Source organism: Coturnix japonica, chromosome 4, assembly GCF_054131305.1.
Source record: "Coturnix japonica strain WE chromosome 4, WE-NBRP24, whole genome shotgun sequence".
NCBI classification, from domain to species: Eukaryota; Metazoa; Chordata; class Aves; order Galliformes; family Phasianidae; genus Coturnix; species Coturnix japonica.
The window spans coordinates 13,137,387-13,164,806 of NC_140666.1; the positions used below are offsets into that span (position 1 = coordinate 13,137,387).

The 27,420-nt window shown below is 42.7% G+C and overlaps 1 protein-coding gene across 3 annotated transcripts in view; it reads right to left on the minus strand.

Moving 5' to 3' along the window:
• FGF13 (fibroblast growth factor 13) overlaps positions 1–27,420 on the minus strand; it is a 204,088-nt gene that overhangs the window by 95,173 nt on the left and 81,495 nt on the right. For 2 of the 3 annotated variants that reach the window (XM_015860417.3, XM_085544562.1), the window contains one exon: positions 5,001–5,168. The exons of the other annotated variant lie outside the window; for it this stretch is intronic. In XM_015860417.3, the coding sequence (XP_015715903.1) occupies positions 5,001–5,168 (168 nt within the window). The remainder of the gene's footprint in view (positions 1–5,000; positions 5,169–27,420) is intronic. 3 annotated transcript variants of the gene reach the window in all.

Consider the following 27,420-nt stretch of genomic DNA (forward strand, 5'->3'; position numbering starts at 1 on the left):
TAACTGAGCTGCTCTGCTTTATGTACTCAGCCTCAGAAGAAAATAAGAGTGCTGTTGTCACCACTGCCTCCCAGTGCCCTGAAATAGAAGGTTATCATTTAATCACTTGAGCCAAAGTTGGTTTCTCTTTTGGGAGAAAAAGCCATTACAACTGTGGCAGCTTCAGACCTTTGGCTTTTGTGGTCTGTGCCACTCCTTTTAGATCATCCTTCACAACAGATACAGTCCCATAGCTGCAACAACTCCACATGCATTCAGATAGACAGGATTTAGAGCTCATTTTCCCATAGTATTGGACAAGCTTCAGGCATCTCTCACTGCTTCTTCTTACCAATACCAGGACTCACGGCAGAGGGAAAGCTTTACATTCTCCTCAGGAGGACTGAGAGGGGGCAGGAGCCCTTCCTTATGAATGAACCAGAGCATCCCTTCCAGGCAGCTGTTGGTCCTGCTTAAACCCATGGCTGGGCAGACTGGCACAACAGATGCTGAACCCCTTCCCAGTGTCTCATGGCCACACGTGCTGGCTCTGAACATCTCAGACACGAGGCGGGCTGTACCTACGGTTCACATTGCTCATGTCTATTATTTCTGCTGGAATACTTTTTCCAGCTCTGAACAATTTATGAAGTTAAAAAACCTCTCACAGTTCTCAACAATTCAAAATACAGGTTCTCCTCCCCTTCTTGTTCTCCAAAGCACAAAAATGCACATGTATTAATACAATCAAATGAGTGAGCCAAGTTAATTGGCCTGATTTGGTCTGGAAGAAAAAGCGTATAATTAGAGTGCCAAGTACCAGTGCTATCAGCAGTGATATAACACTTGAAGCACTGAAGGGATATTCAGTATGACAACACAAAGGCTCCAGAATTTCTGCTGGTGACAAAACAGCGTGCACACAGGGCAGGCAGGAAAGCCAAGCTTCCATATTAATGTGCTTTGGTGTCCTACTTCCTCCTTACCCCAAGGATGAGCTCTGCCACTCATCCCATTGCTAAAGACCCAGATAACAAGCCATTGTCAAGGGCAATGGCGAAGCTGCTTGTTTCCTATTAGCATCCGTAACATTTTCTATCTAATCAGATTTCCTGTTGGTTAAGGAAAGCTGCCTTTACTCATTACCAGCTGCTATCCCAGATTTCCTTCTCCCTACCCCCAATAGAGATCTTGTGATGCTTGCCTGCTTTTTTGTGTAAAAAGGTTATGTATGCCTGGAGGGAGACTAAATGTTACCCAAAAGAAGTAGAAAAAAGGCAAAAAAAACACCAAAAAAACCCCACATGAAAACAGAACTATGGGCAAGAGGCCAAGACTCCTGATTATGTGCCTGTGACTAACCAATGGGTGTTTTTAAAAAACATTTCTCTCATTATTTCCTTTCCTCTGGATGTAATAACACAACTCAAATTAGTTTTCCAGGAGCAGACTGCTTTTTATGTAACCATGTTTTATACAGATAGCAGCAGCTTACGTTTAAACTATTTAAGAGAACAAATAGCTGCAAAATGTACTTCAGATGGCCCTTCTCCTGCTAGCGCCGTGTTGCTGGCTTGAGGGAAGCTACAAAAGCACCCTGCATGTTGCTGCTGCTTGGATGTCATTGTACACAGTGCTCAATGCCCACAGGACCTCGTGTTCAGGTAAGGAAGTCTGCTCCTCTTGTTTTATTGCAATTTGGAGATCCGTGGCATTGTCAACACTTGAATGACTTCGGGAAAACAGAGCTGAAACGATGCAGAATGAAGCAGAAGTTCATCTTTTAACTTAGTCCAGAGTATCTTACAGCATTAGGAAACACAGCTTCCTATTTGAACTATGGCCCATACTCATGTGTCACCCCACTGGTTATGGGACCCAAGTGGAAATTCCCACATTTTGAGAAGACAATACATTCTTCCTCTCCTTCATTCCACATTTATTACTTAAGACAGGGTGTGTGTGCCAAATATGCTGGACCAAAAACTTATTCTACATCCTCCAGGTCGGTATGAAACACACCAATCTTTTCTGCTAAGGGGTATTTGATGCACACAGGTGCTGCAAAAAATGCTGAGACGGCAAGCAGACACGTTGGGTGTCAGGAGAAGAACGAGAAACCAAGACAGGCTACTTAAGGAAAAAGAAGATCCATTTTCTCATTCCTTCTCTTGCTTTTAGGAAAGGGCTTCAGATACAAGAAATGAGTCTGATGGACCGACCCCCTGCTTCAAATGCCAGAGTGGGTTCAAGTATTTCAGCAAATAGTAGAACATTCCACAAACACTCCTGCAAAAAGCCCGGAAAATCTTTTACCTGACAGAATCACACGAGCTTAGGAGATCCAAATCCTGAAGTGAGGTGGCCTGAGCACCTACCCTACCTGAAAATCCGGTTAAAAGTGCATAGAAGAAATTCACTATTTAATATTCAGATGAGTTGCAGTGTTGGAAACATGCAGGATTTGCTATGCACTCCTAAATCTTTGTTCAGCAGGCTAAAAAAAAATAGGAAAGCACAATTTTGTATTCTCTGAAGAGTCTTTTAAGTCTGCAGTGTTTCATACAACCTCTCATAGGACAATGGCATAATGGAAGTTTCCTGATAGCAACTTAGTTCCTGTACCTTATGTTATCATAGAAGGCTTAAACATTTTTTTCTCATTCATCCTCAGAGCACAACTGAGATGCTGACTGCTGGGCTTCCACTATAAAGCATCCAGATAGAGTTTCTGTCAGCCGCTCCATTGGCTCCAATCAACCATTCCCTGTTTACACAGTTAAGATAATTCCATTCATTTTGGATAAATTCCTTCAATTTTTCAGCTTCATGCCAACAAACCACTGAGGATGACACACAGACTTTCAGGAGGTCCAACACCATTGTCAGCCCACGTACAGATTTCAAAGGAAAAGACCCTAAGCAATCTGAGTTGCAGCAGAGGCTAAAAGGACATTTTCCTTCTCATGCTAGATGTGTACTACTCAGAAACACTTGTAGAAATCATGCAACAACAAAAATTCCACTGAAATAATACCCCACAAGCTGATTGTAGGGTAACTCAATATGACCATGGCTTCCCCTGTTAGTAATGAGAAATTCCTGGAGGAAAGGAGAAAGGGAAAGTGGAAAGCAAAAGAGACATTCATCCTGACATACCGCAGTAAAAGATGAAAAGTTTTCCTCTTAAAACTAAACATTTTCAGTAAGTATGATTAACAATACCATATGCCATAGTGGAAGGAATAACAGCTGTTGGAAAGAGACAGTATGGAGATTTATGGAGAACCTAAGAAGAGCAACTGTTGGCTTTCAGGCAACAACACAGCAGATCTGATGGTCTCCAGGTCTTCACTTTTGAGCCTGCACCTCGCATGCTTCTCCTGGCAGCTCCTGAAATCCTCATTGCTGAACCAAACCACGTTCCCAGGAGACACACAGTCTGGAGACAAAAGGCCCAGCTCAAATCTTCCTCTTCAACATGTCATTAGCACATAACTGGATTTATCCACCACGCACAATCATAGCTAAACTAGTCACCAGGAGAAATCCAGCTCTCAGCATAAGTTCAACTGAAACGACCATCAGCTTCTGCTGGAGTTCTACATGAGCACAAAGAAAAAGTGAAATGCAGTATGTGGGTCAATGAGCTGAACTTTGAAGACCAAATCTGTTTGATACAGAGCATGTTTTTCTTTAGAGCTCATGTAGAACCTTCGGTTCACAACATACCATTTGCCAAGCATATAGAGTACCTTTAGCAGCTCAGCTGTCATCATCTTCCTACAGGATCTTGATGTGAACAGTTCTGGGCTCATCATTTACCCACAAACAACACACATCCTGACAGACGATCGGAAATTCATTATATTTGTTAATCCAGAAGAGTGTTACAGGATTCAGCTTTATTCAATGATCATTGAATTCAGAACTATGTAATCAAAACTCCCATTGAGTCAGCTCCGGGACTGAGAGGAGAATTAGACCCCGTGGTTTCAAAACCCAATTTTAATGTACAGTTGCAGTATCAGCGAAACAAAAACCTCCCTCACATCTCACATCAGTGTTTGTGTCAGATTTAATATTTCTGGTGAGGTGAGAAAGAAATGCCATTTTAGTAAAATATATATATATATATTTATAAATAAAAACACATTACATTTTAACACACATCTACAAGCAGCAGCATCGCTTGTCTGGGCAGACACTGGATCTTTTGAAAAAGTTAAAGCCTTGGAAATACGAAACAGTAATGAAAAACACACATGGAACAATAAAATGCTTAGAAAACTAGAATTAAAATTGGTTTTATCTTATGTACACTGGGCCAACAAGTTAAAGATGTGAATACCTCATTAATAACTCCAAATTAGTTAACACAGCACGAGAAAAGACCATACCTTTGCTTTCTCTGAAAAGGAAAACATTCTACTCATATTTTTTTCTGCTCTGCATGCATTTCATTTTCCAAAATGCAACCAGGCGTGCATTACACACAGACTTCATCCTGCTTTGCCGAAGTACAGCTGCCATGAGCATTCTCTAGCACTATGCAGAAGCCTTATGGAGTGAAAGGTGTTGGGGACAAGCTGAATCCGAGCCTAAGTGCCATTACTTTCAGCAGAGTGAAGCTTCAGAAACGCTACTACAAAGAACCAGCTTGGAATTGATGCTGTTGAAGTAGCAATTGATGCTGTTGAAGTAGCAAGCAATTTTTGGCAGCCAAAAAAAGGGCAGTGTGTAATGATGAGAGCTGAAACAAACAAACTTTATTTAAGAAAAAGCAGCGTCATTTTACTTCTCATCTAGAATGATACCATACATGGCTATATAGAGTCTCCTGTGATAGCTGAATCAGACACTAACAGGCAAGCAGAGGGGGACATGGAGTGCATCACGCTTCCTGCATCAGTTGCATTGCACTGACACAGGCTGGGAAACACACAGCACACTCTAGGGACATACATGGAAAAAGAAAAAGAATAGAAACAAACAGAACATGGATCCATAGTGCCACAAACCTTCCGGCTCTGTGTTCTCTTTGAGGTGCACTTGCTTCAGTGGGCAGCAGAAGATTTCGTGACACTTAGCACGAAAAGGGGACTCTTTTTTCTTTAATTCCGCAGATTGGATCGAATCTTGCCGTAACATAATGTACTCCTGAGTGCCAGGGGGAGCGTCATCCATAACTGTGGTCACCACATAACAAAATGAACTCAAGTTAGAGCTTGAGGAAAGCAATCTAGAGAATTAAATCAACTACATAACGTCAGGGTTGGGGGGGGAAGAAAGGAGGGAGAGAAAGGTTTAGAGGAAGGAAAATCAAAGTTAAAGCATCTCAGTTGTGATGGTAGAGGGATGGGGAAAATATCTACTTTTATATTTACTTCTTACAAAAATTAGCAATTTATACTGTTTCATGCAGCTTGCATTAATAGTACAGTAACTACTCCAGAAAGCAACACAGTTCTCTCCTAAACCTCTCTTCTCCTTATAACACCTCTATCTATTCTGCATGCAGGTAAAGAAGCAAACAAAAGCAAAGCATGCTGTTGTGGCCTAGCCACAGGTCATCTCTATGTTAACATCACGGAGCAATCGTTCCATGTCTGCAGGTAATGCAGCACCAGCGTATCTATTCCCCAGCGTAAAGAGAACATGCCTTTATCAGGATATGTAATTACACACAGTTCCTCAGAGCAAGGATAATAAACCACTGATGTTTGACTTGATCACCATTTCCAGTGGGTAAAAGAGTAGATGTACAAAGAGAAAGCACATTAATCCTTTTGATGGCTTTCTTGTAAAACAGCAAGATGTTTTTTCAAGTTGATCTTATAAATCAATACTGCCATTAATAACATAAATGATATGCAGTCTGAAGCAGTTTCTGAATGGAGTCAGACCATTACATGGTAAAAAGATAAAATACAGAGTATACAGGAAGCTCCCGCTACCTCAAAGCATTACATTACTAGAAAGAATTAAAACAATTTTCCACTATCTAAAAATGAAGCCTTAATAACAGAGATAGCAAGGTTCCTCAGCTTGCAGCTTTAAGCAGCAAATCATCACTCAAGAACAGAAATTCAATGCTTTTTAAAAGGACAGTCTGTAACCACTGCTAGTTATTCCTAACGCAATACACTGACACAGAACCACAGCCAAAATCATACCGAGCTCGTACAACCACATAGCAAACAAAATATGTAACTAATCCAAGGAATAAGTAAAAACCCAAAGATCAGAAAAGTAACCCTTGACATAGTGGGCTACAACTGCAAAGGTAGCACAGCTGTGTATACATTCATGGTTCTGTAAGCGCTGGCTGCTAATTCAAGCAATGCAGCTGTCTCCTAAATATCCATGAATGCATCATCAATTACATAAGCTACCAGATTTAAACACGGGTCCCCCCCAAACCACGATGAACCTCTTGCACTTTCATTCACTTCATTTATTTATATCTCCTACCAAGAACAGCATTAGTAAAAGAAGAAAAAAAAATGTATCTAGGAGATAAATAAATGATTCAAGCTGATCATCATTCCACAGTGGGTAGTCACCTTCTATAAGACCTCAATTAATCCACAGAAGACACTTGGCACCTCGGTAGTTGTTGCTTCATTAGACGACACGCAGTGCCAGTAATGCAGACTAATAATCCACACACAAAAAAACACCATTAAAAGAGATGTATGAGTTAATAGAAAAGCACAAACGGTTCAAAAAAGAGCAGGAGGTCACTGGAGCACAAGGCCTGGGCTGCTGGATAATTGCTCTTTTGACAACACCAGTTTCACTTTGGCTGGTTTGAAGGTTACACGTGTTCATGAAACATACTGACAGCAGCCAAGATGAGCCAAGGCCCAACAAACCCTGATGGGTTCCTCCTCCAAGAAGTCACCATGCAGATGGTGCTGTTGCAGGAGCATGCACAAAGCCACCAGTGAGCTGTGTGCAGTGACACTGACGTCAATGGCATGAGAAGCCTACGGCGTGTCCCTCTGACATTTACAGGGATAAAGGATAATGTGCATTGAGAAACACGGGTAGCCAGCAGAGAAGTGAAACGCACAGCCACCTCCTGCCAACAAGCTGGCTGACCTGCAGCAGAGCGTGCACCGCTGTCACAAACAGCCTCAGGTAAGAGGTATGGCCTCTTAACATACCACTGCAGGTATGACCTGCAGACAGATTATTATTATTTATTAATGTGAATAAGCCACAAAGAGAACCACACCTCCAACAAATTACAAACATGCTGTAATCAGCAAACAAACATTGGTTTACTTGAACACAGGGCTAAAGAACTCTAGTTCTGAGGAATATCATACCACAGCACTGGTATGTGGAACGAATACAAAGAAACACAGTTCTAAAGAAGCCTTAATGCTGGAATGATGTATGGGTAACATAATTGATACCACTGTTTTGACAGGAACAGCTAAAACCTTTTCTTAACGTGATGAATGGCTTCAAGTCAGAAGGAGAATTTATGGCAAAACTAGGAAAAAACCCTAACCCCAAAGCCTCATTTTCCTGCTGTGATGACAGCCAGACACTCTCGTGGAGCCACTGAAATGACAGCTCCAGATATGGGTGCAAGCCACCAATCCACTGGGAAGCTACATCCACAGAGAATATAAGCAAAAAGCTTTGAAAAGATGATGTCCATTTCAATGACTAAAAGTAACCAGCGCACAACTATGGAAGGGTTATCGTTCAACACCTGTCAATAAACCAATTGGAAAATGGGAGAAATATCATGAAAGAATCTGGTATGATTCTGCAAACAACAGAAGCAATTACACACCCGCTACAGGAGTAAATATTCAGACAGTAAATATTCAGGAAGAAAAACTTGCAAAGCAGTAATTACATCCCATGCTATGTGGAGTAAATGACATTGCCTTCATTCTTTAGCTCCCTCCATTACAGGCTGTGCTAACTGCAGGACCCTTGGATATGCTCACACTTTGTGGTGTAACACACAGACACACAAGTTGGCTTTAAATCAGCTAAACTGTGGAGAAATCACGAGCCAAGACTACACTCAACAGGGGCAGCATAAGACCCATGAGAAAACCAGCAGATGCTCCATCATGTGAGTGCTGTCCTCAAGAGTATTTAGAAGAGACCTCTGTTGAGACATATCTGCATCTCCTTGGCCATCTTCCTGAGGGCAGATGTGCAGCCATTCTGCCAGCCTCCCACATCCAGCTATGCCTCTGTTATCCTTCAGCAGCTGCTCACCCTAACTCCATCCCCATGGGCATGACACCTCATTTGTCTGCACATCCATCACCTCACAAATCAAACAGGGACAAGACTCAGACAGGTGATTAAGATACTCATATTCTTAGTATTCTCAGCTTGTAGGTGATAAAAAGAATCCCACAACTTCACATATATCTATTTTTTGTGTATATATCTATATATATTTGTTATTTTTGGTGGGGAGACTGAAAACACAGTAACTATGTATATATGAAAATAATCTGTTCAGCAGTTGGCATAAGATAGCTGCAGTAACCATTAAGTTCCCTATATGGAAACATTTAACTTGCTAAATACCATCCTGTAGCACATTCCTGAGTTTTTTAGAAATGAAAATAATGACAATAATAAAAGCTTACTGACATCAAGCCAGCATGAATAAAAAAAGCTCCTTTCTTCCTATAAGGCTTGCTGAGAGAAAGCAAGCCATCTCTAAGATGACTGCCAGAACCAGGATGGCTTTTCGAGATAAATTCAGACATGTTTACCTTATATAATCACACCAGATACATAAACACTGCTGGTTTACGTCTTTCTTTTATGTCCAATTTCATTTCAGTTTCATCTAGGATTGCCAGAAACCATAACATCAAGCCTGTCCACAGGCCTTGACTCCGGTTCCAATTGAACAATCTGTGATATAATTCAGAGTTAAATAAAGCTGCAAGGAAGCTTTCTTGTCCCCTTAGTTTTCACAAGGAGAGGCTTTGGTTATGCTAAGAGAAGGCTGTAACAGCCATAGAGCAAATCTGTCTGAGCACCCAGGCAAGAGAAATCTCCATGCTCCTGTCAGGCTTTGCAGGCAATATCAATGGTAGGGGGACAACTGGACTACATGAACTTAGAGGAGTTTTCCAACCTTAATGATTATATGACTCTTCCTGTACATGTGACACAGTTTAACACACAGAGATCTACATTCTACCTTCAACACAATATTTGAGCACCTCCTAAATCATGCATCCAGAACCAGAATAAAAATCCCCTTTTTGGCACAAGGGAACAAGTTATAACAACAGCAACAGTGAAAGCACTCTCGCAACACAACTCTTGGAAGGACAATACAAAGGGCAGTAGCATACAGCAGTGATGCTCATTGAGCATTTCCTTCATCCTCTGCCACCCACAGAAATGAAAGAAGGGCCAGGAGAGATGTGACCATGGTCTCTGAGGATGGTTAGACCTACGTAGGATTACTTCCCCCCACCTTTTAGGAAAAATATTAGGTTATCAAGTTGCTTTCGGCTCCTTGTGGGGACAAAACTTAAAAATCTTCCTAGCTTGCTTAAATCAGTGCATACAGTACAGAGAGCAGGGAGGAAAGAGGGGTATTTTTTGGTAATACCACTTCCACATTGAAGCAGCTGATGAAAAGCTTTTAGGTATATGTGCAAGAACAATTTTCTCTGCTCCTTTTCATTCGTGCTTTGTTTTCTCCCTGCTTTATCCCAGGGGGAGATGTGATTTCTGCTATGTATCTGAACAACATGATGGGAACAGAAGGGGAAGGGGAAAGAAGAGAAGAGATGCTCAAGTTGGACTGATTCTATTTCCTATTTTCACAATAATGATCAGGAAATCAAAGAAGCTGCATTTGCTAATTCTAATTTGCAATGAGCTTTTTCTGGACAGTTTCATGGCATGTGTAAGTGCAGCATAAATTCTGGGATGGGCAGTAGTTGTCTGGAAGAGCTCAGATACTTAAAGTCTTGGAGAAGTAAATTCCTTGTCTAACAGAAGGATTTTACTACCTGAACTAATGATGTTTCATGCTGCTGATCTGAATTAGATTGTGCTGGTTATTAGGAGCTGGGGCTTTTGGGATTCAATAGTAGAATCTCTAAGAAGAGCATCAAAAGAAGATACTCTTTTCTGGTGGAAGATGGATGTTCTCCATCCCATATCATCATTTTTACTCACTTTCTCAGCAGTAGCAGCTGACCACACCAGCTCAGATTTCAGTATCCAAAGAGAACTGAGCTGCTGCAGTCAGAGCAGAGGCTGCAGCATTTGCATCCCCATAGATATCTGACAAATCCTAATCCTACTCAGGGGCCTAGACTGAAGCAAAGCAGCAATCAGAAATCCCTTCTGCAAAAGGCTGTGAGAGAGGATGGAGAGCCATTCCTTGACAAGCATGAGCAAAGCAGGAGGTCCAACTTGGTTCACCAACCGTGATGCCTCAATCCCCAGAAAACAAGCACAAAACCCACTTAGATCTGCTCCAGTGCATCTGCAGGCAGATTTCTCCTCAGCGAGACAGCACTCCTCCTTGTCTTACCATCAAAATTGAATGCCTGCAGCCTTTGGAGCGTGTTTCTTTCAGTAGGAGTATGAATTTCTAAACTTTTTTGATCTGCTGAAAAAATCTGCAATATGAACTCTTGGGGTCAAACACACAGAATCATTTTCTTCCACGTCTTCTCAAAACATTTGCACAGAATGCTCCCCCTTGACCTAGAAGAGTAATTGGATTAACTGCTAGCGGTAATAGGCTGTTATCCTTCGAAAAGACGAGCCAAGATAAGGCTGTATTTAGATCACTGTGCACACCAAAGACAATGACATCCAACATCAGAAAATTCTACTAAGAGTTTGGCTCCTCTTTCCCCATGCAGAAAAGGTACTGCATTCTTAACAAAGCCTTGTTTCCCAGCTTCTCTGGCCCTTCAGTGATGCAGCTGCCCACAACTGCTTTTCTACTCTGGTTTGGGGGAGCTGCATTTTCCTCTCTGGGTGTTGCTAGGTGGTACTTTCAGCCTTCTGTGTGCAAGTGTGTGGTCAGGACACACATTTCTGCTCTTCAAGGGCTATATCAACACCCACAACTTGCTTACAGCAGGGCAGACCCATCATCTTCTCCTCCCCAGCCACCAGATCTGCAGTTTTGATGTGCTGAATCAATTCAGCTCTGCAGATGGGTTCACTGCTTCGCCATGCTTGCCACTGAATGAATCAATATTGTTTCCTTGCTTACTCCAAGTGGCTTTCTGCTTTCCCCATCTGTCAAAGCAAACGGATGCTGGCTGCTTTCCAAGCAGGTGGGCTGCTCCATGCACCACCACACATGAGATAGTAATTCATGGTGTACAATTCATTGCTCTGAAGCGTCTGCTGAGAGCCATGGGCACACGGACTGGCACAGAGCTGTAAGCACCCCCACAGCATTACTAGGGTCACCTTTTGGAGAGCTGCTGAACAACCCATCCTGACTGCAAGACCACCAAAAGGCACTGCATTGTATTAAGTTCTGGCTGCCATTAAAAGAGCCAGAGAAGAAGCAAGGAATGCCACTGTTCCTAAGAAAATACCCTTACGTTGTGGTGAAAAACAAGAGGAGGTGGTAAGAGAACTGCCAGGATGGTCCAGTGATGAGTAGAAAGCTGACAGCTTATTGGAGAGCTGTGGTTCACTATTTACAAATCACAGAATCATGGAATCATCAAGGTTGGAAAAGGCCACTAAGATCATCCAGTTCAACCATGAAACAGTGGAATGCTCTTGTGCAATGTAACTTTATTTATTAATGTAGCCCGATTTGGAGCTGGGAGAATAAAATGACAAAAGAAGTCAACAGAAATAGAAATGCCTGTAGCTTTCCTTGCTATTTATAGAGCATCTATTGACAACACCAGAGCTACAAAAAGGAAACAAATTTCCCTCGAGGTGAAGGGGGAAAAAAATGCAACACTGATAGGAATCAGAATAATCCTGGAGGAGGAAGGAACAGTACCCAGCCAAAGGCAACAAAATCCTCAAACAAAAGACTGAACCTCTCCTGGAAACCTGCAAATAGGAACAGCTGCTACGTACCTCTTGGGAAGCAGGAGATGAACAGCAGCAGTCCTCCAAAATTCTGTTTCAGAGGCTCACCACTGCTGCAGCTCTTGGGCACTTTGCTTGGAAGAAAGGGGCAAGAATGGAAGCACCATTCAGGAAGGTGACACCTCCCAATTATCTGCCTCATTTACCGTGGATTAACAAAGGGAGGGAAGCAAGAAATGAAGTGTTTTAAAATTGAAACCCATTACAGAAAGAGCTGTTCTGAGAAATGGCCTCCGAGGAAATCTTTCAAAGCAAAGCACAGAAAACTAATCAGTAGGAGTAAAAAACGTTGGCGCGCCAGGGAGAGCAGCATGGTTGCACTGCCTCGGGAGGCAGCGGTCACCTGTGGGCTGCTGCTTCAATGAAATGGGAGGCTTTCCTAAACATACACATGTATGTATATGAGGACTGCTCCAAAATAATACCTCCTGTTTCATTGCATTAACCCATGAAGGTGATGGCGTATGTTGGTGGAATGGTAGATTTGTACCAGCACAACACATAGGCTCTCGTTAATTGCTGGTGAAAATACATAGTTCATGGTGGTATGTTGAAAAATAGTGTTGCGTGGCTGAGAATTTGCTCTATCAAATGGTGTTATTTGTATTTGGGCTCTTTGTATCTGTTGTAGTTTCCGTGGAAATAGCAGGCATTACTTTTGGAGCAGCCTACGAACTGACAGCACTTCGTTTTTAAAACGGCCAAATGAAAGACTGCAGTTTTCTCCTGCTGCTCTTTTCTTGTGCTAAGGCTTTCGTTAAACTTCTTCATTCACAACTGGTTTCTGTAACTCCACCTGCCAGCAAATTGATGGCCCTTAAGAACACAATCCAACCACAGTCCCAATGGAGTCACTCACACAACCAAGAGAAGCTGCTGCCTGCACTGCCATCTATATCTGCCTGCACAGCACCTCCTGCAGAAGCCACTGCCTAAGCAGCCAGCAGCTTTCTAACACCAAAGATGTGACTGAATGAATTTAACCATGAGCCAACTTCCTTACTCTCCTCTGTCCTAGGCAGCACTACACTATTGTACTCACTTGAATGGAGTATCATCTGAGAAGGATGTGCAACCATACTGATCATTTTTTCCCTCCTCTTCCCAAAAAGGACCGCACTTCATTTGACAAAGGTTCAGCACTCGTGCTTGAGAGTATTTTTTTTTCCCCTCTTACACTAAGCTAAATCCCTTTGGACATCCTTAAATCCATTGTGCATTGATACTATCACTGCAGTACAACTACAGTGCACTTGCTGCACATACACAGAGGGGTTTTGCTTTCCACTATAAATCAATTTAATCAGCACCGTGACAAATCAGCACAAGATTAAGCTACCTGATCTGCTACCGCCCACCTTAACGATCGTGCTTAGAGAGAGCAGCTTCATGTTCTGCCTATCGGCACCAGTCTCAGCCACCCAACTTCCTTTTGTACAACGTTGTGGTGCTTCCACACAGTGGACAGCATGGCCACGAGCAGCTTAACTGCACCAGAACTGCAACAATTTCCATGCACCCTGACTTCAAATTACGATCATAGACAGCAGGAATGATGTCGCTGCCTTGCTGTGAGCACAAATGTGCAGTGACTTGGCTAATGAAAGCAAGGTCAGGGAGCACACAAGGAGGACTTTCACTGTCCATTTATTCCTGTTTGATGAGAGAGGCACACAGCAGGACCCCAAGCTGCTTGCATCACAGCAAGCATGATGCTCCCAGTCCATCCCTTGGAGAGTAAATGGCAAAATGATCAAATAAAGCTGTTCTGGTCAAACTGAAATAACAGTAGAGCTTGTTGCCTTTATAGACATACATCTATATATCTTCACACTACGTTGCCTATGCTTGCATTGGTGTTCAGAAATGTAAATGACATAATGAGTAACGCAAGGCAACAAGCACAGTAGAGCCCTATGGAAAAAAAGTCATATTTCACATTTTGGGGCATGGAACAAATACTGCAGTTCTCTGCTCCTAACAGCCTATCGAAGTTAGTAAAGACAAATGGTACTTCAAGAAAAAATACATCATTTCAATACTGAGATACAAACTATCTCCTAGTGGTCTAACATGTAGCAAGTGGTCTTCATTTTAGCAGAGGTGAAAGCCACTCCTTTTAACACACAGTTGCAGTTGTGGGGCGGTCCCTAGGGATACCACAGTCCCATTCTGTACTGCTTTGAAACCATCTGCATCAGACACAAATCACTATCTGGTGTCATTACCATATTTATGCCTACTGGGCCTTTACATAGCTCAAAATAAATGAGAACGCTTATTCTGGAAGTTGGTTCTGACACTTGAAAATGTGGGAAGGGCTTTTTGTTGCTGTAAATGTCTGAGACTTGCGGATTCACATCACCTTCAGTTAAACAGGGGAAAAAAAATAACAATCAAGAGAAGCTTCAGAGCAATTTGCAATACTTGAAAATTTGGCTCATACATCTGTCAAAACAAGTGTTTGAGTATGTAGGTCCTGCAAACACTCATTACTGAGCTTCGCACTGCTTTGGACAATTCAATTTTGCAAAGAGTGAGCTCAGCAGTACTTGCACGGTTCCTAATTACCTGTGTTGGAGTCCTTCCATTGCTCCCTGCTCTGGGTGCCACATAAGCACTTGTATTTTTAATATTAGCCCCGACGACTTCATCTGCATCTCAAGTGACTGCTGGAGAACTGAAAAGACATTTTAAAGGTTTCTTGCAGAATTAATTTAAGAAACGAGGTCTTTGCAGGTTCAAAAAAAGAAAATACTCCTTTCCTTTTACTTTTCAATCTACTGTAATTTCCACGTTACCAATGCACTGCGCTCATGAAACAAAACCCTAAAGAGACTTCTGTAAAACTTCATTAGCATTTCCGTCTGCCTTTACCTACTCATTTCCCAGCAGTTACACAACTGACAAGGCTGACTCTCACTGCTGCACTATGCCCCACGTTAAGGAGAATGGGCAGCAGAGATGCTGTCCCACTCCATCCTGCCTACAACACATCACAGCTTTGTTCTCTTGGGACCAAACCTGTGCAAAGCCATCTCTGGGAGGAAGGAGACAGTGACTTTGAGCTGCTTCTCTTTGTCCTGAGCTGCCATGCAGACATGGGATGAGGATATCCTGGGTGCCCACGGATTTCCAGGCTGCCGAACACACTGATCAGAGATGACTCACTGTCATTCTCACACGCAATAAAACGGCTCTGTCAATTTTCTGACTCGAATTATTGATGTAATTGTTGTATCTCACAGCTGAGGAGCTGCCACCAGTGTTGACTCAATTGCCAAGAGCTGGGTCGAGCTGCTCGTGCCTCTGGGGCTCAGACCTTGCCTCTACCCACCAGAAGTCATTCTCTCCCACCAGGTAAGACAACAAAAGATAGTTTCCCTCGGCCAAATTTGACAGATCTCCGCTGAAGTTTCTCTCCAGGAATGCTTTGCATATCATGTATTAATAGAGTCTGACAAATTGCTTGAGCTTCACATCATGGCTAGACAAAGTGTCATGCTGAGGGCACTGAGGGCACTTGAAATAGCTGTGGGTGAGCAAAAGAGAAGCTGTGTGGAGAGCTGATGTGTTATATGGTCACTGTGTTCCATTTGTTTATTCTCAGAAAAGTGAAAATAATGGGGACTTGGCTGAAAATTTAAAGAAAAGGAGGCAAAGATCCCAATACCCATTCCCATCAGTAAATATCCAGCCACACATAGCAAAGCAGAGAGCCAGAACAAGAAACATAAGGTAATTAAGAGCTCCACAGAAGCTTGTAGGGAATCAAAATGTAATTGGACACAAGTTGCATAAACACAAGTTCAACACTGGCTTAAACAAAGGCTCTCCAGAGCCCCCCACCTCCTCACCACCCACACTCAGCACTGTTCAGCTGCAACCTGACCATGCAGCTCATATCTAAACTCAACCAGAACTCCTTAGTGCCACAGCCTCCATGCAGGGAAGGCCCTGTCCACGCACAACATGGAAGCACCACAGTTGCAAAATCACAGTAAATCAAAGCAGCAGCTGGAGAACACCTGGTGGTGCATTTGCAGCACACCTGAGACTCCACAGCACTTCTCAGCAGCCACGGGACTATGCCTGCACTTCCCACATCTCTCACCAGATGAGCACTGCATCTAGACTATGACATCTCCACATCCCTGCTTTCCTTCATTTAAACAAAATATTTAAAACGAAACCACCCAACCCCTTTCGGTGCCTTTATTTAATCCTCTAACATGCCATGGCACAATTGCAGCTTTAAATATTTACTTGACGTTATCTTGCACCTGGCAAATGTATTTCGATACACCCAAGAAAGTCCCCTGCAGGATTTAGTCATCCGCTGGTCCTTGCACAGTTGCAATGGACCCCATTTACTATTTTACAAACATAACTCTCTCCAAGTCAGTCCCAACAAGTCTAAGAGGTTTTTCAATGATTACATTACCAGTGATGAGGTGCAGAAACCAGATTAGTATCTGCCTCCCTGCAGTAGTCATTTTTCCTCCATTATGACATCTCAGTTTCTATGTCATTCAAACCCATACAAAGTCTGGCTTTTATTCTCTTACTGCTGCCACTTTGTATGCAACTTCTCTGCTCATTCTCTTCCTGTTAATTAACTATTTTATACTGCAAATTCCCATTTTTAAGATAGGTTCCCATTGTCACAATAGCCCTGTAAGTGAATCATTACAAGTATAATGCTTCCATAAATAACACATTACAAGATTTAAAATAAATATATATATATTACAGTTCTTGCACCACAATTGTCCTACGTGTAATAGAAATTGTGCACCCATGAAATTAAACTGCAGGAAAAAAATCAATTTTCAAAGGCCTCATTCTCTGAAAAACTTAGAGCGTTTAATTCTTTTCGCTCACTGTTTTTCCTTTTTGATCCTAAAATAGAACAGGGAATACTAAAATAAACAAAAATGACAGCCTCTCAGTAGAGAGCTGAGGTAATGAACAGCAACCAAATTGCACTGAAGACCAGAGACATGTTAATGGCTGCCAACAAACCTGTGGCAGGAGAGCAATATTGCCAGACAAGTCTTTGGGAAAACTTCATGGAGTCAACTCCATGCTTCTACCCATAAGAGTTCACAGTTTCCCAGGGTGATGCTCATCTGCTCAGGGCAGGGACAGAATGGTCTGCATAGATCTATGACCATAATATTGGGAGCTGAGAGATGGGGTGGAGAGGCCAAGAGGATGACACACAATTCATCATCTCCGCTGGCAGCAGCACACCCACACAGGAAGTCAGCATCCTAAAGGGCCTCAAAAGCAACACCAAACACCTTCAGGATTAGAATTAAAAAGCAGGGTCCTGACCATCAATGATCTCCATGCATTTTTAGAACAGGGAGGGCAAAATGTCAAGTGTGGTTCATCGCTAATTGCATCTCCCCATTTCTCCCTTCTGGAAAACACAGCAAATGCAATTACACTTTGATTTGATGTCACTAAGCCTTTTGCAATTAATTCATTTATGCTCTCAAAGAATCCTCTGATAACAGAGTTCTGCACAGACCCATGTGTTAGGCTACAGCAAGTGCCTGTTTCCACAGTCCTCTCTCTGCTTTCTCACAGGTTGCCAGGTCCATAGTTAACAACTCATTGCTCACCTCCTGCTGGTAAGGACCCCTTGCTGATGACACATCCCAGATGATTAGCACTAACACAACTGAAGTACAACTTCATCGTGAGCTTTGGTTGGGTGGATGGCTGGATGGGTGAGTGTGTGTGTGAGGACACTTTTCCTCCTCACCCTGAAACTGTTAGAAAAGTCCACGCTTCTTTGGCTCACCCAACTTTTCCTTCGGTGGAATGCACTGCAAAACCTCTCCCTGATTTCTCCCAAGTGGCTTTTAAAACACTGTCAATTCATCCTGCTTAGTCAGCACCACACACAGAAAGCTATTAAAGCCTGAGCCCTAAGAACTAATCTCTCACAGGCACTCGTGCCCACCCCACAGAGCAGTGACACAACACACAGGAGTTGTTTCCAGGCACCACTGCACAACCAATGTTTAAATTTTCTTCGTACCTAAACCAGCAAGACTGTAATTTTATTTTTGGCTCATTCTTTATCACAGAACTAATAAGGCCTGGTCAGATAAGGCTACCACAGGCTATCCAAGGCTAAATAACCCAAATATACACCTCCAGCTCGCAGCACTTTGCTGTCACTTCTGTTGGCATATGGAGAGCTTAGATGAAAACAAGAAAATACTGGGTAAAAACTATTCCAGAAAAAGCTGAATATTTATGGCTTGTACACAGAAGCCTGACTGGCAAGTGAGTGCCTTAGGTAAGATAAAAGGAGTGACAGGAAGAATAACTTTTATTTGCACGGCGTACGTTTAATGAATGCATCAACATTTGCAGTTGGTTACAGCAAACCTAAGCATTCCTGGTGTAATTTTGAAGGGTTTGGAATTTATTTATTCCTTCCCTTCCCCCTCCCCATAGTTGCAACTAAATATAATTTTTGGCTTTTGCAAAGGCCTATTTCCATTTATAGCATCCAGATGACAGGCTGGGGACGATATTTTCCTAGCTGAGGCATCTGCCTCCTTGACAAAGGGAGAGATAATCATGTTGGGCGAAACAGGCTCGGCGTCTGTGACAAGCTTAAGATGTCAGAAACAGGAGCACGGCACCTTGTCCCTCTGGATATTTTTTTCTTTTCCTTGAGAAATTTAGCCACATCTCATGCAAAACGCAGCCAGCTTGCAGCGCTGCTCTGCCGCCAGCAACAGGGAAAGGGAGGAGGGATGAGGCAGGGGACAGCTCCGCTTCCTAGACTGCCACAGCTTCTATTTAATTGCTTGCTTATTTATTTAATTACAGCAGCAACAAGAGCGTCTGGTTGAGCTGCCAGCATGCTTTTCCTGAAACAACTCAGTGCTCTGAGATTACTTGTGCTGGACATTCCTCCCTCCCTGCTGGAACTCCACCAAAGCACACAGCACCCCTTATGTGTCTCCATCAACGAGCAGTGAGGTGCCATGGGGGGCTGTGGGAGGGGAGGAGGGCCAGGACACAGAGGATATGATAGGGCTGGAGAAGCATCTCCAGGTGGATTTGGTTCTCAGATCTGAATGAATGCCCCCAGTGTGCATCCCACTGCCTCTCAGATCAGCACTGAGTGATGGCACATTCCCCCCAACACTGATTAAGTCCTGCTCTTTCTATTATAGATCAAACAGTCTGGTACCACATATCAAATTATGCAGTACTTGTTAGGCAGATCGAGGTGCTGCTTTCTCTTCTGAGATGGGCCATTTGCAGCTGCAAAATGCCACCAAGTGAATCTGAGAGTCGCATTAACCCATAAGTGATCGCTTTTTGCAGATGGCTGTTGGTACAAATACCTTAACCAACATTCAAAGCATTTTTTGAGACCCTGTTTTGTCATGATTTGTTATGTACCATGAGGAAGCTCCTGCTTTACGCTGGGACCAACAGCTTGTCCTGCACTGTGGATGCTGTGACAGAACAGACTCTCACAACATGTGCCTCCTTCTGACACTGACTTAGCAGCTTCTTCAGGAAGACAGAACACTTTTGCTGAGATTGGAATGATGGGAGAATGCAGTCAAAGTGCTGCTACCACAGAGATTGCTATAAACAATACATTTTTACCTCCTTCAGTTCTCAGTTCAATGTATAACAGGTTAAATTGAGTCCCAGTGGTCTACACTCATCAATTTAATTACAATCTTGTTAAATTTTTATAACTAAAGGAAAAGGCCCAATTCTACTGGAAGCATTTAACTGTGACTCCGTTCCTACCCCATAAGTCCAAGGAGATTAAAGTCTAAAGCTTTACAATTGTAAGGATGAAGATTTGAAATACATTTGAAAAACGTGTCAATCACTTTTCACACTCCCTTCAACATTCAGCAAAGAATGACAGCAGAACAAACCAGCAGAGGCCTCTGGGGCTTCTAGTCCTTCTCTGTGACATAACTCCATAAGAATCACAGAATCACTAAGGTTGGGAAAAAACCTCTGAGATCATCTCATCCAATCATCCACCCACCATCAATTAATGCTCACTGACCACATCCCTCACTGCCATATCTCCATGTTCTCTGTACATCTCCAAGGACAGTGACTCAACCAGTCCCTGGACAGCTGTGCCAGTGCATCACTGCTCTTCCAGAGAAGTATTTCCTGATATCCAACCCAAACCTCCCCTGGTGCAACTTGAGGGCATTCCCTCTCATCCTATCAAGCTGTTTTCTCCTATCTTATCCATTTGGGTTAGGCCAGTGGATACATTCTCTGTAAAGCATGAGTTATGCACAGCATGAAATCAATGGGATCACCCTCTCTGTGCAACACTGACATCACTGGGAGCTAAAGCAGAGATTTCCTGGAAGTGTACATAGAAATGCCAGGAGAAGGCAGGAGGGGTGGTACAAAAGGACAGAAGTTCTGCCTGTGTTCCATCTCTCCACTCTCCCTCCCTGTTTTCCTTAGTGCTATTTTCCCCGGTGACTCCATCAGTCACAAAGAACACAATCCCACCATATTCCTTCTGCCTAGTGCTGCGGGGTTCACACCTGGATGCCCCTCAGCACCATCAGACCCAAGCATGCACCATTCACCCTTCCCGTTGCACGGGAACAATCCCAACCAACACCCACAGGCTGGAAGGGAGCAGTGGTCAGGTCTAAGTCTGAGGACTGAGGAATATGGTAGGCACCACAATATATAATTTAAATGCAGATGCTTCTAGTCCAACTACTTACGGTTTAACCCATTAGTGAGGGAAGTCATCTGCTCCCCTTACTGCACTCAGATCTGCTCCTTGTCATCTGCCAACAATTTCATGATTAAAACTGCGATCATCAAAATATTAAAAAGCTACAGCAGGCTTGTCCAGTGCACAGCAAGAAACAGAATCAGAGTCATTATGGTTGGAAGAGACCACTAAGATCATATAGGCCAACCATGGTAACCCATTTCCCAAACACATTTTCATACTGGTTTTGGCAAAGTTAGACCACTCTGGTGAATGGCAAGTTTTAATAACTACAAGCACACCTCAGCATACAAAACAGCCTGGGATATAACTCAGATGTTAAATATCTGTGCTGGAGACTCTCTCCTTGGGTGTCATGAAAACCCAAAGTAATTACAGAAGTAAATAAATTATTAAGAGAGAAAAGTGACAGCTCTGGGAACTCATGCAGATCCCGGTGTGAATCTCGGTTGTTACAGACAGAAAGTTATTGTTCAGCAGGTGATTGGGAATGGGTAAGAAATGAGAAGCTGGTCCTGTTTTGAATGCCCCCCTCACCAGTCACAGAAGGAAGGAGCAATTCACATTAGGGGTTTGGTGGCTGTCTGTCCCTTTGTTTGGCTACAGATAAACAAACAAACCCCCTACTCTGGACCAGAGGCTGCCCTTCCAGCACCCATTCTCTCCCAGTTGCCTCAGTGCAGGCTGTGGGGCATTCTCCCCTATTCCTGAGGAGCACTGCCTCATCTTTCCCCCACCTCCAGCCCCACTCCATGGGCTCCACCCCTGGAAACACAGCCTGGGTGGCAGGCAAATAAAGCAAGCTTTGCACCCACACACTCTGCCTTAAATTGGTTTCCAGTTCTCACGTTGGTGTAAATTTAAAACTTGTAAACTTCTGCTGCCCTTGGCACTCTTGACATCTATGTATTTTCCCATTTCTATTTCTTTTCCTTAGACTCCTTTCCCTCTCTGTGCACCTGACACAGGACTTGCAAGAAAGGACAGGAGTGGGAGAAGATACCCAACAGGAGATGAATGAAACCTATCAAATCAAAGTCAAACTTCTTTCTTCTTTCTTTTTTTAAACAAGAAAGTAGAATCTCCAGCCCAAGATTTTTCCTGTATTCAGACTATGACTTTTTTTTTTTCCCTTCCTAGTTGAAATCTTTCCAAGAAAACAGACACGAGGTATAAAGGACACAGAGGAAGAGAGCACTAAAGAGGGGAAGTTTGTGGGTGGTGTTTGCATTCATATAAAAGTTTCCGGTGGTGTACTGAGACAAAGCTACCTTTGCTAGCATTCAAGGGTGTAAAGGATGGAATAATCCAGGAATGCTCTTCAGTTTTGGGGTGTTCAGCGTTCCTCAGGTTAACAAGATTATGCTAGAGATTACACCTAAGATAAATCCCTAATACACCACATCAGCTAACAAACGAGACCCAAAGGCCTTCAGGTGATTACAGAAATCTTCATGTCTCTTCTCAAAAAGCAGCAACCTCCCATCGAAAATACAATATCAACCTAGCCTGAATACTCTTGGTGTGGAGCATTTAAAACAGAGCCCCAAACAGACAAATGCATCTTACATTAAATATTATATGTAAAATTTCATATACATACATGCATTGGCATGAATATATCCACACATATCTGTGTTACCCCAGCTTTATAAGAGAGAGACTGTGAACCTGAAAAGGAGACTCATAGTGATATGTTCAGAACTGACACCTGAATGGTTAGGGTTGTTCTTTTAACATCTATCTGTTGGTAGGTGCTTGTTTTATTATTAGAAAGGATTGCCTGCAGACTGAAGCACATTTAAATTCAAATTCTTCTATTTTATGTCATTATACAATATGGCATGCTGCTGTTTGATTTGGTTTCAAGTATTGCAGGCTAACAAACTTCCTTCCAAGCCATTAATTCAGAAATGTAATAAGGCCAGCACAACTGCGCTGACTCATTAAAGCAATTTGATGTAAGCTGCACTCGCTAGAGCAGCGACCATCACACTCCTGTGACTGCTGCCTTGTTTTCAGACACCATCAGAGATCACCTGCTGTGCCAAATGCCTCTTCTGTCTCAGGAAAACCTCAGAGAAATAGCGAAATAGAAAACCTTGATCTGTATAAGATTTAACATTTGCTCAGCGAAGAAATACTATAACATTTTTAGTTTCTGTTTCCACCTAGGAAAAGGTCATTTCACTGGATAAGAAGAGCGACTCTTCAGCAACATAAACAGTATTGTGAAGATGGTCATGCACGACAAATGTTAACAGACAAAACTGATAAGTTCTTCCCTATATTTGGTGGCAAAGATGGTTTAAGTTTACAGGAAGGAAAAGGTAGAAAAGACAAATCATGTGCATGCCACCACTGAAATACCAAGAGCCAATCCGTAATCCTGGTGTGCAACCAAGGCTATCTGTCACTATAAAACCAGCAGTGATGAGAAGGCTGCTGCACACAGGTAGAGAAAAAGCATTTCTGTGCTTATTGCTACTTAAATAAACCAAGAGAATAGTAGAATCATTAAGGTTGGGAAAGACCTTTAAGCTCATCTGGTTCAACCTCAACTCATCCCCACCATGCCCATCACCACGCCCCTCAGTGCCACATCCCCATGGTTCTTGAACACCTCCAGGTTTGGTGACGCCAGCACTCTCTGGGCAGCTGTTGTACTCCAACAGATGTTTATTCACACTGCCAGACACCAGCTCTGAAACAACACAGCTTATGCTCTTTTCAGAATGCACCTTCACTTTAATAAGCGCTCTGATGTAAAGACGATTCGTTTTTAAACTAAGCTAAAAGAGAAAAAGTCGCTCCTCTTTGCTGCTAAATTACTTTCATTTCCTTTCATTTCTAAATGTTTTCCTGCTCATATCAATTAAAATTATGACCTCTTTTTGGTTCTGTTTTCCTTCAGCTTTCTCTCTCATCAAGAAAATCCATGTAGTTAAGATTAGTTAATGCTTTGTTTTCCCTCTGTACACACAGAGTTGCTACGCACTAAAGCATCAAAAGAAATCAATCTAGAGGACACTGTAGATATGCTATCATGCATTAACTTAGTAATCCTTTGGTCTTATTTCACTGAAAAAAATTGAAGAACCACCCCAACCACAACAGCAATTTGTTCTTTGTGGATGCACAAGAGGAATAAGAGCCAGGAGTATTTGAGTGGTTTGAAGTTAAGAGTTACCTCCAACAACACCCAAAGAAGTACACATTAGACTACACATAAAGATCTACACAACCCATCCATTGCGGCCCCAGCTCTCTAGAAAACACTTTTCTTAATCACTACTATCTTCCCCCCATCTCACATGTCTCTTTTATTTAATCTTCAAGGAATTGGAATAAACCAGTAACAGCAGCTCCAACCATCCCAGCCCTCCTCCTGATGCTCCTTCTTCCCCACACCACTGAACACTGAGTTTTGCCCCCTGAACTCAAAAAGTGAAGAAATTCACTTGTTTAATGGAACAACTCCACTGCTTAATTGTGTCTTTCCAACTTCCTCTCTTAGTTTCTTACACTATTAACTCCAACACACAAACCACTCGCCATAACATTTTAGGAAGTGTCAACTAAAGAGTAAAATTCAAAGGTGGAGAACTGATGGGATGTTGGATGTGTTAACAATAAATATAAGCTATAGATAAGCAAAACAGCCTCAACACAACTGTACAGAAAAACTCCTTAGTTGAAGGAGAGCTTTCCCTGCCAACACCATAATTGAGGGTGAGGAGACCTCTGGAAGAATGGAACCGTGCATTCCAAGCCCCAGCACACAATGTGCAATACAGCCATGCCTTCAAACTCATCAGCAGGCAGCTAAGCCTGCACAATACAAGCTAGGACCTACTAAAATATTGTCATTGTTAAGTGCAACTATCTTCATTTTGTCCAAGGGCGCTTAAAGCATGGCAACATGTTTCTAGCTGTAGAAATGTACTCCTATCTGCCATACTTTCCAGTGAGACTGAAGAAATTAGCATTGCTCTGAATTATGTGCTATGGACAGAGTGCCATTAGACTCTGGAGAGGTTGACTACAGTGCTACATTTGTTAAACCAGTAAGGGAACGTATTTTATTTGAAGCAAGGCTCTCTCAACAGAGAGCACTAAAAGCAAAAGAATAAACTTGTGGCATCTGCAAATATCACTTTTTTAATGGTTTATATGTCAAGTTATTGCTTCAAAGCAACAGAGCTGCTGAAGCAGTTACAGAAGGAACATCTTACTGTCGGAACACGTCATTATGGGGTACAAAGAGAAGGGGCCAAGGTGGCCACTGGGGAAAGGCTGGTCCCAACACGCAGCTTGTGGTGACTCATAGTTAAGGAAATAACCAGGGTGTGAGGGAAAGACACAGGCAGAGCCTTGCAGGCACAAGCCAAAGGAAAGCAGGACCATGGGGGACAAAAGCAAGCAGGGGCTTTAGCAACCCAGCAAAGAAAGAGCCCAGCATCTCCTACCTCGGCCAACAGACTTCCACCTTCTCCCCATCTAACCACTCCCAGACACACTGACTCCACAGGAAACAAGACACTGCTTTGTTTTTTAAGGTCTGCTCCAGGCAACATATTTGTAGTTCACTGGATACAGATTTTCTAATAATCTGCATTGTTCCTGGTAACTTGTAATGAGTTGATGTAAAGCAATTTCTCTTCCTTTCCTCTTAAAAAGAATTAAACAAATATATCTGTGCAGGAATAAAAGCCTCATAAACGGCGGAGCCACATGCCCATGATTAGAATTAAAGGAGCCATCTGTTTCTTTACAGTCATGCACATCTCAGGCAAAAAGTACACACACGACATATGTCATTACTTCCACTTTCCTAATAGAAAATATTTGTCATGATTCCCTCCCACAGGAGTGCAGGAAGCTCCACCACCAGCTTGCAGTGAGATAGGAACCCCTCCCACCACTGCTCTGCAAGAGCTGTGTTCAGACAGCCTTTTTCCCATCCTCTTCCTCAGCCAACCCCACAGCTTCATTCATGCCTCTGAATCCTTTGCAAACATATTTCCACCAAGATATACAGCCAGGAATCCACTTGCTAAATTCTACCATCAACAGTAACTGCACTGTTGAGCTCCACACACATAGCTGTGTCTTACCATTTAAAAGCCAATTTAGGAAATGAAGCTCTACATTAGATGATGTATTTTTATGTCAATGTCTTGTAGCTTGCAATTTTTTCCCTTCACCTCCTTCTAAATTGCTCTGACAAAAGCCCATTGATGGAAATGCACCAGGCATATCCAGACAAACTCCTCAGCATCAACTTCAAGGCAGTTACAGGCAATTAACACAGGAGTTCCCACTCTCCCTCCATGGCAAAAGCCAACAGCAGCTCTGTGCTCTCTCCTTGATCCTCTTTACACAGGCAGCTGGAGATGCATGAGCTGGAGATCATACATCAAGGCAACACATCTGCAGGATCTACAGGACAACTGAAATAGAACCTTTTCAATCTAACCAACCACCAGATTCCTGTTACCTTGCTATGGAACCACCATATGCTACCTACCAAAGTAGTTCCCTGCTGAAGGCAAAATCATGCAGCACCTGTAAGAGCCAGGGATACTCAGGAAGAGGCCCCCAGCCCACTGACACAACATGGGACACTGGCTTCCCACTCTCCAGCTCCCTCATCCCTGCCAAAACCACTTATTCCTAGACCATAAAAATAAACCAACACAAGAAACCAACAGAAGAAAGACAGAAGTTATCAAAAAAGCCTTCTGAAAAGATGTAAAATTCTCCCGTCTAAAACATCTCCACCTCTTTCCCTGCCACTGTTTAAACACGGCAGTGTTCACGACTACCCACTGTGCCACTGAGACACTGCGGAAATATTTCATCTGAAAAATCAAAGAGTAGCTTCATTTAAATTTACCTGACCTGGGATGTTACCTTCACTCTCCGTTATGGAAAACCTTTAAATAAAAACACCAAAAAATTTATCAGAAGCTAAGAGAAAACCACTGGCAGTTCTGCAGTCATGCAAAGGAATATTTCCTCTCCACATCGTGCTCTCCCATGCAGATAATCATCGCTGTGTGTAGATGTGCATTTCACTATTCTCAATACACAGTGACCCTGAGATGTTCCGTAAATTCTCCTTGTCAGTTCAGTAGAAAACATTTTCTTCTTCATTTCTATCTACATTCAGTTTCTAGGACACCTCCTTGCATCGTTCTGCAGGCCAGCCCATCCACCATGCTCAGCCATCCCAACAGAAACACAGGGAATCATTCCTTTCTTGGATCCTATGTTGTATATAGAATGATGAAAGATACTAAGATGGAAGAAGGAAACTAATCACCTTATGTTAATTCAAATATTAAGTAAATGCATACTTTTGGAGTCCCGTACAAAATAAAAAACACATTTGCTTTTATGAAGCCTTCCAAATGGAAACTAGAAACTTCTCACTGGGGATGCCATCAGCCAGTACAAGATGGGACTTGTACTCCAGATGCACACTTTCATAGATAATGTGAATCTGAAAAGGAGTGCATTGAACCACTTGTGGCTGTTCCCGGGCC